The following is a 17,715-nucleotide window of genomic DNA, read 5'->3' as shown; positions in this document are numbered from 1 at the left end:
CTGGAGTGGCTGCCTCCCTCTGCTCCATTTAGGTTGATGCTGGCCTAGAAACCATCTTTCCATTTCTTGACTATTCCTTTCCTACCATAGATCTCACATCAGCTGTAGTCTATATGTAGAAACGCTTTCCCTCAAAATCCCTTCAGTAGCTAGGCACCATCTGTGAGATTTTACCTCTTTCTACCCATGATAGTTCCTCACTCAATGAAGCCAAGGTTACAATTTTTCCAATCCAAAAGCCTTCTGTAATTGAGACTCGTGAATATCAACCTTACCGGATTGTAAAATACATTTAATCATTCATGAGTTAGGTAAACTCTGCTATGTTCAATTGATTTGCTGACTAACCCACAGCCTGACTTTCAACATTTTCTTTCAAAGGTAGACAGGGTCTCCCCACCTCTCCCTGGCTGGCCTGTTAATCACTACCTAGCCCAGGTGGGCTTTGAACATGTCACAGTCCCCCTGACTCAGCCTCTCCAGCACTGGATTATACCACACCACATCCAGATTTCAGCCTGTCTACAATGCCTACTTAGTTTTAGGTGTTTAGAGGGCATGCAAACAATTCTTTTTCTTGTTGGCACAGCACCCAAAGTCAGGTGCTGGTTGGTTTTCACTGTGCCAGTGGTGTTTGTGTATGTGTGTGTAAACGTGTGTATGTTCATGTGTGAGCACATGGTATGTGTCAAAACCTGAGGTTAATGTTGGTGTTGGATGTCTTTCTCTCTGCCTTATTTGTTGTTTAAAGATTTATTTTTAACTCTGTGTGTGTGTGTGTGTGTGTGTGTGTGTGTGTGTGTGTAAGTGGATATGTTCATATGATGCAGGTCCATGGTCCAGCAACCATGGAATCCCTTGGAGCTAAAGTTACAGGTGTTTGTGAGCCACCCCACATGGGTGATGGGAATTGAAGTCAGGTCCTTTGGAAGAGCAATATGCACTCTTGGTTGTTAATTTTTTTAAAAAAATTATTGGATATTCTCTGTATTTACATTTCAAATGTTATACCCTCCCCCTCAACTTGTTTCCATGAAGGTGCTCCCTCTCCCCCTCAGTGCCTTGGCTAATGATGATGATGTTCTTCCCATGAGGTTGCAAATCTTTCAGCTATTCAAGTCCTTTCTCTAGCTCTTTCATTGGGGTCCCCATGTTCAGTCTGAAGTTTAGCTGCAAGCATCCTCCTCTGTATCTGTATGACTCTGGGAGAGCCTCTGAGGAGATATCTATGTCTGGTTCCTGCCAGTAAACACTTCTTGGCATCAGCAATAGTGCTTGGGTTTGGTGGATGCATATGCAGTGGTTCTCCAGGTGAGGCAGTCTCCGTAGATTTTTTTTTCTTCAATCACTGCTCCTCTCTTTGTCCCTGTATTTCCTGCCCTGTTTTGTTCTCCCTTCTAAGAAGGACTGAGGCACCCACATTCTGGTCTTCCTTCTTTTTGAGCTTCATAAGTTCTGTGGATGGTAGCAATATGCACTCTTAACCATCCGGCTGTCTCTCTGTCCCTTCCACTTTGAGACAGAGAGGGTCTGTGCCTGAATTTGTAGCTTGTGATTTGACTAGTCTGGCTGACCAGCAAACACAAGCCCCACGCATTCTGTCTCTGTCTCTCCAGTATTTCTACAATGTGACCATGTCTCTTTACTTGTGGGTGTTGACTCTGGGGATGGGGGTTGAACTTAGGGATCCATGCTTGTACAGTGAGCACTTTATTGCCCAAGCTCTCAATTGTGTTTTTAACTCCTATAGGCTTCGCTATCAGTACATTCATATCAGAAGAAATCATGAAGCTTATCATCAGAAAACTTGTGCATGTAACTCGTCAGACTAACCATGCATAAAGCTGAGGCCTTTAGCTTGTAACATTTCTCGATCTACAGCTTTTCTGGAACTTACTGTTCTGGCCAGTTATAATTTGGGTGTTTTATCAATGTTCCCTTCCCCCTCCCAGTGGTGCCCACATACCTTTATCTGTACTATTTGAGAGACACAGAGCTGGGCTGGATACCTGCTCTGTTAGCCTTACGGAACTAACCGTGTATATTAACTAGTAGTGTAAGCCTTATGGAGCTAACCGTGTCTGTTAACTAGTAGTGTAGATGCTGAAAGAATCATAACTGACAGCAGTAAAAAAAAAATTAGGTAAAATGACTCACTGTGAGCAGGAATATTAATCCTTCTACACACTGAAAAACATAGTATCCACATGATCCCTCCCCCTCCCCCAACCTTCAGTCAGTAGTGTTTATCTTTTATTTCCACCCCAGGTCCTAGAAGAATTACCAGTGGATGGCTCTTACGTGTTATGTATATAACCCTATTATCCTGCCCCCCCCCCCCAGTATGTTACTCTTGGCTAGATAAAGCTGTCTTCAATTACATTAATTTCTCTCCTAATTTAATTCCCCACAAAATACATTGGTTCGGGAGTTTATCACGTCCCACATGCACAGCTTCCCTGCAGAAAGCATGGGACCGTGAACTTGCTTGCACAGTTATTCCTCATATTTGAAATGGACTTTTTCAATTCTCATGTACGTATCCTTCACGCGATGTACAATGTGCACCCGGAGCCTGCAGTATCTGGTCTCTGCAGGCATGTGTAAGAACTCAAACAGCACCCAGTCTCACAAAACTGAGGTCAGGAGCTCCGCGGATGGGGGATTGGTTCTGGTATTTCCTGGACAGCCTCTAGTACCGCCCAGACCTGGCCATTTCCTCTGTACCTGCTAAAGTTACAAATCTCCCGAGTGCTTCTGCCTAGACCCGGAATTCTGGGTTGCTGCTGGCCAGGGCTTTCTGGCCATGCCCCGGTCTCATTTTACTTTTTGGGTTCCGGCGGATGCCATCTGGCTAGAACCCTGGAGAGAAACTTTAAAGTTGGACTGCAGTCACCCTTAATCCCTTACTTGTATTCTCCACTAGCTAATCCCTAACCCCCCTGGCTTGTTGGAGTCCAGCAGGCACAGGCAGAGCAGCCCGTGTCCCCCTGGTGTAGGTCCCCAGCCCACGATGGGCCAGTGTCCAGTGCTCGCTGAGGTCCTGGGTTCGGAGTGAAGGCCTCAGCGCCGGGTTCGCTGGGGACTGGCCTAGCGGTGCAGCTGGCACCGAGCGGGACCCCAGGGCAGAGGAGCAAGAACGGCTCCCAGCGGCGTTGGGCGAGCGAGTCCCGGCCAGAAGTGGGAACATAGCAGCGGCCCGGTTCGGCGCCTCCCGGCTCCCGGCTCCTCCTCCCGCCCTCCGCGGCCCCGGCTGCGTCGCTCTGCCACTCCCCGCCCCGCGCCGCCGTCCCCGCCCTCGCCGCCGCCCGGCCTCGCTCGCCCAACCCCACTGCAAGCCGGCCCCAGGCTGCCTCGCCGCCACCCGGCCTCGCTGCGCGCCACCATGGACAGTCCCGTTTTCCCCTGGTAAAGATGGCGGTGCGCGATCGCTGCAACCTTTAGACTAATGACTGTCCGAAACATCGCCTCCATCTGTAATATGGTGAGTGGCCGCCAAGCCGCCGGGGGTCGCGCCCGCAGCGAGCCAGGCAAAGAAAGGGAACCCCGGGCTGGCGCTGCACACGCGCCGCGGCCGTGGGGGCCGTGCGGCCAGAAGTTCCCGGCTCCGAGGTTGGGCCGGCTGACCGCAGTCCCCTGCCTCTGTCCCCAACCGGGGACCCCCAAGCGGATCCCAGGGATCCCCAGGGCAGCCCCGTGTCCCCGCCCTCGAGTTGCGGTGCGGGCGGTGGGTGGGGGTGGAGGGTACGAGGTGGTCGCACACCGATGTCCCGAGGGAGGACCGTGAGGGTAAAAGCCTGGAGTGGGAGGAAGTAGATCCTCCTGGTGCAGTAAATAAACCCTGACTGGACTCACCGACTGTCCTCTGCTCCTTTTGGAGTTCAGCCTCGATTGTATTTAAGATTCACTTTGCAACAGCGATATTCTCACTAGGAGATTTTGGATAGACATAAAAGCTGTGACAAAAAAAAAAAAAAAAAAAAAAAAAAAAAAATCCAAGTGAAGAATCTGGTTAAAGAGGCGAACTAAAACCTGCTATCGGAAACCACGACAAGCTGTTATGGAGGCCTCAGTTTCCCCACCTGCATGCAGGAGATTGTAAAGGCGGCCGGCCGGAACATTTGCAGGCCCTGGGAGTGAGGTGGCTGTGGGTGTAAGGAAGTCTGCAGGGGTCATCCTGCCCCGCCTCCTCTTCATTACTTGGGCACTGCCTGGCATGTCTGATGATGGAGTGTTGGGGTCGTGGGGGGTGTTACCCAGAGGTCACTTTAATTTGGATTTCCCCCTACTTTCCGGTTGTTTAGTTTCCTCGGAACCAGTTTCCAGTGTACTCAGTTGGCACCCCCACTTGTGCGAACCTTAGGGAGGTCAGTTTGGGGTAAAGCATTACCCTTCGTGTGGGACTGGAGGGTGTGTGCTCTCTCTGCCTGCATCCTCTGGATCCTCCCTCCCTCTGAGTCCCTTCAAACTGGAACACTGCTTTTATTTATTTATTTATTTATTTATTCATTTTGGGGAATACTCCCCCCACCCTGCCACCAAGTTATTGATACTAGCATCTAAAGGGAATCTGAGGAGGTCTGATTAAGTAGGCCTTAGGTAAGGTGATCTGGCTGCCCTTCCCCCAGCACACAGCTCTTTAAATTTTCTGTCCCACATTCTGTTGCAAGATCAACACATGGCACAGAGCGTTAAGGAGCTCAGGTGGAGTTGAGACCTGCTGTGGCTGGCTCCAGCTTTCCGCACGGCTCGCCATGGCCAGCAGAGCAAATGCAGGAGCTACCAGAGTAAGAGCTGTCTGCTTGGTACAGGTCTCCTCAGATGAAGGTTCCTGCAGCCTTGCCATTTTCCCTCTCTGGTGGAAGACACAGGTTTCCTGCTTCTTGCTGTCCAGTGACATGAATGTGGCTGAATGCTCTGAGAAGACAATGCATTTCTTCTCAGGGTCTCTGCTGTCACCAAGCTCCAGTGGGGGAGCTGGGAAACCACAGTAGTTTCCCGCCTGTGGGGGTGGCCAAAAGCCTACAGGCGCCGCAGGCTCAGTGCCTGCTTGTGGTTCTTGCTCTGGTCCAGTTTGCATTCAGTGATACCTCCCAGCACAGTTTAAGCAGTGGAAACCAGAGAGCAAGCAGGTCCCGAGAGGAAGTCTGCCTCCGGCTCGTTCTTGCCCTTGCTGTAGCTAGGACTTCTTTGGCACACCTGGACAGAATGTCACAACCTGTTTTCACTGAAACTCAGCCAGGGAGACAAGCTTCTGGAAGGACATGAGAGGAATGGTCCAATATTGTGTCAGTAAAACAAACACTTCTGGTGACCAAGTTAAAGCTCATCCTCCCCCTCCCCCTCTTCCTATAGTGAAGTGAACCTAATATGTTTCTGTTCAGACACTGTCCTGGGCAAGTGGAGAAATGTTCGCATTCTAATGTGAGCCTCTAGGTTCACTCCTGCTTATGTATTTATTTGTGGCTTGTAGTCTCTAGGCCAGGGGCTCCTTAGCCCAGGTAGACCTCCAGCAGGAGATTACCTACTAGATGACAGAGACGCTAGCTCTGCTCTGTCCAGCTTTAAGTCTCACTTTGACCTCAGCAGCCTCGTGTCCTTGAGCAGAGTCTTTGCCTCAGCTTTTATTTGTAAAAATGGGCTGATAATTGGTTGCATTCCAGGCTCAGGGCCCAGTACGTAGTAAGTTCTCAGCGAGTAGCAGCCGCTGTGGTCATGATGTTACCTTCCAGTGCTTTTAGGCACCATGGGAATTTGTCTTCTTCTCCTTGAGTATAAACAGCCCATTGGGTCACTTATGCAAAGCAAGCTGAAGGACTCTTGTAGAGAAGCTGGGGTGGGAACTGGAGGCCCCGCCCCTTATAAAGCCCCGCCCCTTATAAAAGCTGCTCAGGGCATTTCTGTCCCTCCCGTTCACATTTCCCAGAGGAGAAGGCTGGTGCTGAGACTGCTGTCTCTCTCTGCACAGCGAGATCAAAGCTTCCTTGACCATGAACTGTTTCCAGGTAGGGTGTCTGCTAGTCTCTCCTGTTATTGGGTTTCTCACTGAGGCTCTTACTTGCGTTTGGTCACCTTCTCCTTTTGCTCCCAGCTGATTTGAGGAGTGCTAGAGCAAGCAGGGACTGTTTGTTTGCTTGCTGTGTGTTTATATTTATTTATTTGATACTGGGCGGCTCAAAACATGGCCCCGTAGAGGCTAGGCAAGTATTCCACCACAGAGCAATATACCCAGGCTGCTTTTAGAGAAGTAGATATTTGGTATATTTTAAACGTCTTCCTGGCGTGAGTTCTGAATGAGTGTTTAAAGACATTATCTTCTGGGGAAACATAAACCAAGACAGACCAAGATCGAGCTCTGAACGGCCATCTCCTTCCCTCTATTGAAGGAGCTCCCAGCAGAGTTTTAATGTGCCCAAAAGTAGGTCCTTCCTTCAATAAGATCTTCACACCCCTTTCTTTTTCTTACCATCCCCCTTCCCTCCCCCACCCCATCCCCACTGAGCTACTTTGAAAGTTTAGACCTGGTTCTCAATTACTTCTTGTGAATACGCTCCCTTAGTAATGCCTGATCAGCTCTCTTGGGGCGCGTCAGTCTGACCACATGGCTGTGTGGTTGGAGATAGTAAAGCTTGTTTGGCTGGTGTGTTGTAATTTTTGAAAATGCTTCAGCTGCTACTAGGCATAAGGAAATGAATGTCCCTTGCCGACACTCCTCTGTAGTTCAGGGAGCGGATTCCACCCTCTGTGTGTTTCGTGGCCCTCCATATGGAAGATATCATTCATTTGTGGTTTTGAGCTGTGTTGTTTCCTGAATTGAGGGATTTTTCTAAAAATGAAAAAAAAAAGAAAAAGAAGAAGCAAGTGTGACTTGTACTGGTATAAACTGGCCTAGGTCATCTCTCCTTCATTTCATTTGTTAGTGGTGCTGTTAAGATGTATTTTGGGGGGAATGCTTGTATCAAGTAGTAGGTTTTAAGAGGGTGGGTGGAACATGTAGGTTAGGGGTAGAATGCTTTGCTTAGCCTATGTGAGGCTTGAGTTTTGTCTTCCAGCAGTGTGTGTGTGTGTGTGTGTGTGTGCGTGTGTGTGTGTGTGTGTGTGTGTGTGTGTGTGTGAAATGTTGTACTTGTGGCCTGATGTTGGAAAAGATGAAATGATTCCCATATAGTGGATAGCCACACAGATGGGTGTGCACAGAATCTTAGAAGTAGGGAAGTGGGCACACCGATGAGCACTCCTGGACACGTTGGTAAGAGTCGCACACTTTCTATGTGGGGTTCCTACTTTTCCTGATCATAGTCAACACCAGTCAACTGGACTGGGTGTCATTCCAGGACAGTGTTAACCTGCACACAGCCAGGACAGCGTCATCCTGCATATAGCCAGGACAGTGTTGGTAGCCTTTGGTAAATTATACATCCGGGATCTTAATTTTTGAGACATTTCTTAGAAAATAGTATTTCTTAAAGTCTTTCCTTTCTTAACTGGCTCAGTTTCTTTAGTTCCTAACTACCTATTTCAGACCTTGTTGAACTCACCAGATATTGGTGGTTTAACATGGATCACCTATAGGATGTTTTCCGGGGCCCATTTGTGTGTCAGAATTGAATTCTTTTATGTGGGTGAAGTTGACTTCGAACGAAGAAAAACTAAAACCAGCAAACATTGTTGGCACAACTGGGGACATGATCTTACGTGTGTAGTGTCCAACTGCTTGTATGTCTGTGCACTGTGTGTGTGCCTGATGCTCACAAGAGGGTGTTGGATCCTGGAACCAGAGGCACATGCAGTTGTGAGCTTCGCTGGGTGCTGGGAACTGAACTCAGGTCCTTTCTAAGACCAGCTACTGAGTAGCCCTCTCAGTTCCCAAACTGAGGATTTCTAGAAGGATCCTTTACTCTTAATAAATCAGCATACCTAAAGCAAGTGGTTTGAGAATGATCAGAACTTTAATAATTATAAAAAAAGCTAGTCTCCCAATGTGCCTGGAGAGATAACTTATTTCTCTGACTCATGCATTCTATTTGCAAAGATAACTGGCCGATGGAGGCAGAGCTTAGTGTATCGGTGAGAAAAGGTTACAGTTATGAATGAGGGTCCGTTCTGATAGTTGTTAGGTGTTTAATAAATGTAGCCTGAGGTGAAGTGGGTTAATGTTTAAAGAAAAAAATATCTGCTGTCCTGACCTTTCAGGTCTAATATGTTGTAGTTTATTTAGGTCAGAACCTGACAATTAAGTCTGCAGAATTTTCTGTTTTCCTTGGACTCCTGGGGGAAGACTAATTTGAACACCGATACTTGGCTAAAATTGAAGACGTGGGAGACCTTCTCTGAGTAAGAAGTCTGGCGTTCTACCGCACACTAGGTCCTGCTTCTTTGTCTTTGTTAGTGTGAATCTTCATGTGTTTAGGTTAAACCTGAAAGGAATTTTGAACTTTGATTGCCTTTGCAGCTAAGAGAACCTTCTCTGGTTAGATGTGGGTCTCCTGCCCACTAGTATCTGAGCCTGGTCTTTGCAGTTAGTTGAGGTTTTCTGATGCCATGAAGAGCGATACCTCTTCCTGCTCTGAGCTCTGATCTCCTCTGGAAGCTAGTCCAGAGCAGGCTGGCCAGAGAAGCTGTGACCTGTGGTATCCTTTAACCTGGCTAATTTGTAAGGTCCAAATACTTTGTTGCAAGCTGTTAACAGTTAACTGCCATTTGTTGGGATGTCAGTGCTTGCTTAGGAGTATGAAAGGCCTTGATAGTCTTTGGAGAGAAACTGCCCTCAATATAACCCAGTACAAACATCATCTGCTATCAATGGTTCTATAGGCTGTCTGCACTGCTGCTGTTCTGGGATTATGGGTTAATTAATGGACATTATAAATCCCATGTTCACCACGGTGGTGAGTGTGATTGTTTGCAGTGGCTCCCTTATCCTGATCACTAGCAGGGGACCTGTGGGTTCCTAATGCTCACATTGCCATTCATTGGTCCAGCAACCCCCCCCCCTTCAGAATTCACAAAGTAAATAAACTCAGTCCTGGGATTCCTTCTTAGGGTGGAGATGAACTTTAGACATCCAGAAAGGTATGTGGAATAATAGAGCAAGCAGTCAGCACTCCCCACCCAGGGAAGAAATGAACTACGCCAAACACAGTTAAAACCTCTTACGAGCATCTCCAGCTCACCACTCCCTAGACACAGTGGCCATTATTTCAAATTTGGCATTTATCCTGTGTTTCATACTTTTACCAGATATGTGTGCACTGACAAACCAGATACAGTGCTGATTCACGTGTTTTAAACGACCCCTGTAAATCTGAGCTTACACCAATTTTCTGATATTAATTAAATAATCATGAGGTTTATTCATCATGATACACATAAATTTTAGTTTATCTGCTGTATAATATTCCTTCAAATGAATATGCCACCATATATCCAATTTATTAATAATCACGGGGCTTTCTTTTTTGATCAGTGTATTTCAAACTTATAAACGGTTTTAAGCTTGTCTTCCTGTGTTAATGTTTGTAGTCTCTCTGCCGTAAACGTCCAGAAGAGGATTGCTGGGTCAAAGGAAATGGGCATCTTCCGATGTAATCTATTGCCAGGCTGTTCTCTGAAGCAGTTGTACCAATTTTTGCTCCAGCCAGCATGGTTGGGGGAGGGGGCCTAGGGGTTCCATAACGCTTGCTGACACTTGATATTGTTGGATGTGGCATTTTGCCAATCTGATGGGTGTGAAATTGCATCTCTGTGGTTTAAACTTGCACTTTATTCTTTGCTAGTGAGGCCGAACATCTCCTGTGTATATTGAGATGCATTGTTTCTAATTCATGATCGGTGCTGGCTTCGTCTGAACACAGGGCCTGGGATGGTGAACAGGAAAATCAGGGAAAGTGGGGGGGACATCGAAATGTTCTCCGGGGTGGGGCACTGGCAGCACGGAGGTGGTGGACACCAGTGGGGATGACCTGAGTTCTGGGACATCCAAGTTCATTCTGGATCTGTTTCTGTGCCGGCTGGGCTCATTTCAAGCCCCGTTCCGGTGCACGTCCGTGCTTTGTTTGAATGAAATTGGCCTTGGTGAAAGTCATGCCGGGCCTCTTCTGGCACACACAGCTGCAGGGCCGGACTTGAGGACTTTTCCTGTTGACCCAGTTGCTGTTTGAAGATCTTTTAGAAACTGATCTTCTTCTAAAAGCACATTTCTTTGTCCTTTGGGTTAGGTTTTGTTCGCAGAAAGCCATTGTTCATCAGGTTTGGCTTGAATGTCCTGTTGCAAGTGCTGTGTTCACTATCGGAAAACATTCCCTTCACCCCAACTCCAGAGCTCTGCGAATGTCCCCTCACTGAGCACAATAAGTACAAAAGTGACATATAATTCAGTGGCTCTTTGTGTACCAAAGAATGGAGCACACCTGTGTGTTCTCTCATTAAGGGTCCAAACGAGGGAGGGATTTTGAGTAAGCAGATCTCAGGTGAGGCCCTGGAACCTGCATTTTTAAATACCTAATTCTTACTTCCAATCCCCACACAGTTGGATTTGAGACCTCAATTTGAGGAAAAACCTACTTCTTGGGTGATAGCCGCAAGCTCTTAAAAAGATTGTTTGGAGGAATTACCTACCATGTATTTTTTTTTTTTTTAAGAAAAAATTTTTAAGAAAATCAATGTACAATTATTTAAGGCAGTGATTTAACTTCAAAAGCAAGAGAGTGTGTCAGTCTCCAGTTGTATTTCTTGACATTAAACAATTAGGTGTTTTGTTTTTTTGATTTCTTTCTCTCTTATTTTTTCTTTTGTCTTCGCTCACAGAGCTTTCTTGAGTACTGGTTGTGTATCACCTGTGTAGCCTTTGAAAGAAACTTTAAAAAACAAAATCATCACAAAAATAAGAAGAAATGTAATCCGTGTCATGTACCTAGTTGTCTATTTTTCAGAGTTAGTAGATATCACAATGTAGCCACATTTAGTTAAGTTGTTTTTTTTCAGACAATGCTTAGAAGCCAGCTCTCAGCACCCTGTCTCTGCCTCACTTCTCCTTCTAGAACAAACCATCTCTGGAGTTATGGGGCATTCATCATGCATGCCTTTTCTCTGTGATTCTCTAGGCTGTCTGTCGATGTTTGTGTGCAAGACTGGCCCTTTTGCAACTCTGGCTTTTCTCAACAAATTTGGCTGCGAACAGGTTGACTCAGAAATTCGGTTTTCTTCTCTCATTGTTTTGTGACATTGCTCTTCAACTTGGCTATGGGTCCATTATTGGTTCTCTTCTTCAAGGTTCAATAGCTTCTGAAATACTCTGTTCTGAAAAGAGCGACACAGTGGATGTCTCTGCTGTCTTTGTACCCTGGTCTCCATCCCTTTGTCCTAGAATCCTGCAGTAGATTTTCCTCTCCTAGGATGTGCCACCTGCAACTTTACAAGGTGCTGTGTTTTGGTCTCATGTGTCTCTTGATGGTTCATGTGTTGGAAGCTTGGTTCCTCAGTAGGATGGTGGGACCTTTAAGAGGTGAAGCCTAGAAGGAGGTGTTAGGTCACTACGACATGCCCTAGGCCGGGACTGATGTTGTACTTCTTGGATTCTGCTGAACAATTACATGAGTTGTCATAAGAGGGGTCTCGATGGAGCAAGCCTAGCCCTTCTCTGGACTCTGTCATGTCCTGCCTCACAGCTTGATCTCTCCTGGCCACATGTGTTTCTGTCACTGTGAGCCATGTAATATGAAGCTTTCTCCAGAGCCTCTGCCATATGCTGTTTTGACTTTCAGCCTCTAAGGCTGGGGCCAGAGAGATGGCTCAGCAGGTGAAGGCGTTCGCTGCCAAGCTTGGTGACTTGAGTTGGATCCCTGAGACCCATATGGTGGAGAGAGAAAACCAATTCCCACAAATTGCCCTCTGATTCCACATGCTCCCTATAGCACCTGGGCTCTCATACATACATACGCATGCTCACGCATGTGCACACCCACAAAAATGTGTGATATAATATATGAAAATATGTGACACAGTTATGACATATATGCAGTGTCATTTTAGAAAATACATCTTTCCTGGCTGCCTTTCATTCATTCTTTCATTCGTTTTGTTTATCAAGGCAGGGTTACCGTGTGTTGCCCTGGCTGTTCTGGAGCTTGCTTTGCAGACCAGGATGGTCTCGAACCTAGAGACTTACCCGCCCCTGTCTCCCAAGTGCTGGGATTAAAGGTGTGCACCACCATGGCTGGCTCCCTTTTCTTTGTGAGACTTGGCTTTTCCGGCGTTTGTTATAGTAGTGGAAAATGGAGTCAAAGTATTCTGCAAAGTGGTTCAGTCAGTAAAAATTTGATACTCAGTTGCTAAAGGGCCTTACACTGAGTTTCTGACTGTATAAAGTGTATACAGTCTAGATTGGTCCTGTGTGTGTCTGTGTGTGTGTGTGTGTGTGTGTGTGTGTGTGTGTGTGTGATGTTTTAAGTACCATGGTTAATTGTGATGAGCTCCTGAGGTTGTTATACCTCCATGTTTTACAGAGTGAAAATGTAAGGGACTGTGTGCGTATGTGGAATGTGGAGAACACATTTCAGGTCTTTACCCCTCCTGATGTGGGAACCTAGGTTTGAACTCGTATCATTAGGCTTGTGCAGCAAGCACTGTACCCATTGGGGCATCTCAACGGCCTTAAGCCATGTTTCTGGTAGGTCCCTAGGGCAGGAGCTAGGCTTCCCTTTTTGTGATATTTTTCCCCACCTGTCAGCATGGTGCCTAGCACATTTACGTGATGATGTTCAATAAATAGTTTTCGATGAATAAATAAGGATATCTAGCTCGGTAGAACGAAAACATTACTTTGTAGCCAGGTGTAGTGGGACACACTCGTAATCCTAGCACTTGGGAGATGGAGAATAAAAGACTGGGGGCGGGTTCAGAGTTCAAAGCTAGCTTACCTTAAAAAAAAAAAAAACACTTTCATTAAAAAAAATAAAAGAAAATCAGTGTTCCTTTGAGTACATAGTGCAAAGAGGTTGTGAGAATGCTGATTCTATCTGGAATGAGATTTTGCCGTGTGACACCCCCTTTCTGGGGAAGCAGGTGCTTCTGGTGGGAGCACAGTTGGAGCAACACGATCTTAGGCAGGAAACAGGATGACTTTCCACTGGGTAGTTGGGGTGTCGGGCTTGATATTGGACTATCCTGCTTGGTAAAATGCAGAGCTGTTTCCTTGTCCTTTCAACTAAAGCGAACAGCCAAGCACCCTCCCCACTTTCTTGGGCATCAAAGGAACTCCCCTGCGGAAGCACTTGGCAAGCTGTGTTGGCCTGGTGCATGTTGCGTTTTATAATCATCTCCTTCTGGTGGTGAGTTAGTGCCTGCTGAAAGCACAAACCTCTTTTGTTGTTGTTTGTTTGTTTGCTTATTGGCTTTTTTTGGGGGGTGGGGTTGGGGATGGGCTCCAAGATAGGTTTTCTTTGTGCTGGCCTGAAACTCACTTTGTAGGCAAGGCTGGCCTTGAACTCAGAGATCCATCTTGTGTCTGCCTTTCAAGTGCTGGGTTTAAAGGCACCACCACACTCAGCTCAGTGCAAAGCTCTCAATTTCTCAAGGCTCAAGGATCCTCTGCTTTTTGTCTCGCCACTGTGCTTTGTGGGGCACTTCATCTAACTTTGGGAGTAACGGCACTCAGGACACAGAAGCCAACTCTATTCCTTGTTGAGATTCCGCAGGTGCAGCATTGCCAAGTCTGTATGACACTAGCAGCAGGTGTCCTGGTCAGTGACAGTGCAGGTGACTTGAGAGAGGGAATTTCATGAGGCCTCACCCCTAGAGGAAAACCTACAGGCAATCAATGGCTCCTGAGAGACAAAGAGTTAGTCGTGGTCCCCCTGAAAAATTATCTGATCCCTAGCTGTTGCCCCTTTAAGGCACATGTACATAAGTTACACTAAATGGACTCAGTGGGTTGTATATGTGTGTGTGTGTGTGTGTGTGTGTGTGTGTGTGTGTGTGATTGTATATATGTGCAACAACAATTATAGAGTAAGAGGCCATGATCTTGAGTGAGTGGAGGGAAGATGGAGGAGTTGGAGGGAAGAGGGAAGAATAGAAATTACATAAATTCAGCACTCATGTATGAAATTCTAAAATAAATAAATAAATCAGTCGTTTGCCTTCATTCTGACTGTGTCGGAGGTGAAGGGGACCCTGTCTGCTGCTTCTGTTGTCAGAGAAACAGCTAGAGAGAAGCACACAGCTCTCTGAATCAGCTCTGTGCTCTAACAGGACACTGTAACTTACTCTTCATGTCAGACTTCTGACTGTAAGGCGTTGGTTACTCCTCTGCCTGGAGTGCAAACTATTCATGGAGATGCCCGGAGAGTGGGTGCCATTTAAATGCCAGGCTCTAGGGCACTTTAAGTGGAGGGGACTCTGGCTCATTGGTCGGGGAGAATGCATATGGTATGGAGAAATGAGAGCAAATAGAAAATGTAAGCACAGTGACATTCAGAGACATTTGTGTATGTGTGTATGTTTATGCGTGTGTATGCATGTATGTGTTCATGTGTGTATGTGTATGTCTGTGTGTGTATATGTGTGTGTATGTCTGGGTTCACATATGTATATCTATGTGTATGTGTTTCTGTGTGTATGTGTGTGTATGTGTGTGTCTCTGTGTGTCTGTGTCTACATGTCTCTGTGTATGTATGTGTGTGTCAGTGTTTATATATGTGTGTATATCTGTGTGTATCTCTGTGTATCTGTGTGTGCATGGGTGTGTATGTCTCTGTGTGTATGTGTGTGTCTGTCTGTATGTATGTGTTTCTGTGTGTCTGTTTCTGCATGTCTGAGTGTGTGTGCGCGCGTGTGCATATGTGTGCATGTACACTGGGGGTGAGGTGTCTTCTACTCTCATTCTTCTTCCTCTAGAATACACCAATGGAGAAGATCCAATTGCTTAGGTTGGTGACTCTTCATTTTAATTTTTATATTGTATGAGTGGGTGCTTTGGCTGCATGGATGGTCCCAAGAGCTGGGGTTATTGGAGTTGGTTCTGAGCCGCCATGTGGGTTCTGCGAACCAAACCTGGGTCCTCTGCAAGAGCAACCAGCGCTCTTAACTGTCGAGCTGTCTCTCTAGCCTGGTCAGTGTCGCTTAATGCTGATTTCACCCAAACTTTTCTAATAGTTTTCTTTAAATATGTATATTTCATCTTAGTTGAGCCTGGGAGAGCTTCCTGAGGGCAGACAAGCCTGTAGCTGAGGTCTGGTTTGAGGTTTTCCATGCTTTTGGTTGGGTCTAAGAGCCCAGTGTTCCTACCCCTCTCCTTTCTCATCCAATACTGCATGGGTGAGAAATGAGTTTCCCTCCCTGGTCTACTGCGGGGCTCAGACGGAATGGGTTATGCCTAGCGCTTTATGTGTTACCCATAGATTTTGCGCCTCCTTTATCCATAAGCAGAGGAGTCCAGGTTGCTGGTCTGGAGCCGTGAGCTACGGACCCCAGATCCCAATCTCTTTCTAATTCAGCAATGTCAGGCAGGTCTCCTTGACCTATTTGGGTCTAAACAGAAAGCTGTGAGAATGTGGGTGCAAAGGCAAGCTCATAGGAACCTAAGGTTGGCTTTAGTAAGGGAAGGCCACGAGCAGAAGGGGCCATGACTTCACACTGACATGTCCTCGGGATGCCCAGACCGATGGCATGCAGCCATGCTTTGGGGTCTTCAGTGAGGATCGCTGTGCTTTCATCTCCTGATAATGATGGTCTGTGGTCCACTGAAGGGCATCCAGTCCTCCAGAGCACATACCGCCCGTTTTGAGTTCTTTGGTGTGCACAGGTAGGTGTCACGAACTGGGAAACTACATGCAATGCCGACTCCTGTTCCTTGAAGTTTTAAATCAAGCCTTTGAGTAGGTGATTTACAGCCACGTGGCAGAAATTTCAAAGTGTGCAAAAGGAAAGTGTTCAGAAACACAAGCGCCTTCAGACTCCTGCCCTGACGGCTGTGTGTACTTGTAGCTTTTTGTGTTCTCATGAGGCATCTCTGTATACAAAAGACTGACTTCTTAGAGACGACTTTGCAGTGGTAGCCATGAGAGATTTTGCTGAGCAGCCTTCCACTAGACACAGGGGCAGCTTGTGCCTTAGCAGGTGTCACAGAGAAACCTCTGCCACTTGGCCTGTTGGGGGCAATGGAGTTTTTTTTTTTTTTTTTTTTTTACCTTCTACCTTGCATCTCTTTCACTAGAAGTGTGTCCGAGGAGCTGTTCAGACATGTAAGACAACTCAATCTCATTTTAGTGGTTTGCTTTGGGCAATTATTTTCAAAGACTACAGCAAAGAACACACTTTATTTTTATTTTCAATCTGTCTCAGGCCCATATTTTTAGTAAAATACAGTAACAAAAAGGATCACTAGCAAAATGAAATGAAAACCCAAAGATCCGTAAAACAGAAGCCTTGATTTCCTTTATGACTCAGCGTGACAGATAAAAATTGCTCTGGCCATTTGTTGTAGATAATGTGTTTGCTCTTCCTGAGCTGGGCTGGGGCTGGGCTGGGGCTGGGACTGGGGCGGGGCTGGGGCTGGGACTGGGGCGGGGCTGGGGCGGGGCTGGGGCGGGGCTAAGGCTTTCAAGTAACTTTAAAGTGCCGCTCACTCCTCCTTACCTTTCTTCGCCCAATACCACGTTTTTTGGCACAAAGGGAGACAACGCAGAATTTTGGATTTCTGCTTTTACAATCACACATTACTGATTTTCTTCCCTCATATTACGTATCTCTAATGGCGTCACCCTGCTCTGGAAGGATGTGGTTCCTCGAGGTGGCGAGGCGGCTAATACTCAGGCATGCTGACTCTCTTCTTCTTACGCTGAGAAAAAGGTGGCCTGACTTATGGTTGGTTCGGGACCTTGAGCACAGAGACCGCAGTGGCAGGCCGGGGGAGCGGGAAGATAAGATGACTGTGCAGTGAAATTGTGTGGAGTCGCCTTCTTGGCCTTGCCAGGACCCTGCCCAACACCAGCTCTCAGAAAGTCATGAGATAAGAACAGATGGGTGAAGTCACCGAAGGGGCATCATCCCCGAGGAGGGATCTCCGGGCATTGGATTGGGAGTGAAGTTCTTGTTTCTGGTTCCCTGCAGTCAGTGGCTGGGTGGCTGTTTTGTCCTTCACTGTCAGCTGGAAAACACACGTGGACTCTGCCGTTTCTCCCATGCTACAGAATTGAAGTTAACTTCTGCATGAGGACCGTGTAGAGCTGTTTTTGACTTTCTTCAGCCAGAGCCCCTAGCAGGTGCCATTCATGGGCCACTCTGTGCCTCTGGGATGTCCTGGGAGTGGACACTGCTTCCATGTAACAGCCATTATGTGGGATCACGTTAGGCTGCTGAGTAACATCACCCCTTCCAGAGTCACATAAGTGACAGGGACACATGCTGTCATGCATCTGTCAGCTGTGCCTTCTTGAGCCCACTGGCTTCCTGTTGAAGCCCAGAGAAGGGCCAAGAAACGGTTCTCCAGCCTGGAGCTGGGGTTGAGGGGTCTGGCTGCCACTGACCTCTGCCTCAGCTCAGAGCCCATCTTGGCAAGTTAATTCACCTTCTTCAGCTTCATCATGCGCACCCCTCCTTCGCCTGAGAGGTGGGGGCTGGGCATGCCCATTGGTGATTTATTGGCCGGGAGAGTTAGGTTCAGTGTTCCTTAGGGACACAGAAGCCCCGTGCTGATGTTTGCTAGCTCATAACCAG

The 17,715-nt window shown here is 47.0% G+C and overlaps 1 protein-coding gene across 1 annotated transcript in view; it reads left to right on the top strand.

Annotated features, from left to right (window-relative positions):
• The first annotated feature begins 3,339 nt into the window (after nucleotides 1-3,339).
• USP46 (ubiquitin specific peptidase 46) overlaps nucleotides 3,340-17,715 on the top strand; it is a 58,379-nt gene continuing 44,003 nt past the window's right edge. The window contains exon 1 of the mRNA XM_080922761.1: nucleotides 3,340-3,484. Coding sequence (XP_080778887.1) covers nucleotides 3,449-3,484 — 36 coding nt within the window. The 5' untranslated portion in view covers nucleotides 3,340-3,448. The remainder of the gene's footprint in view (nucleotides 3,485-17,715) is intronic.

This window comes from Micromys minutus, assembly GCF_963924665.1.
Source record: "Micromys minutus genome assembly, chromosome: 1".
Lineage (NCBI taxonomy): Eukaryota > Metazoa > Chordata > Mammalia > Rodentia > Muridae > Micromys > Micromys minutus.
This window is presented reverse-complemented; position numbering and strand designations above follow the sequence as displayed.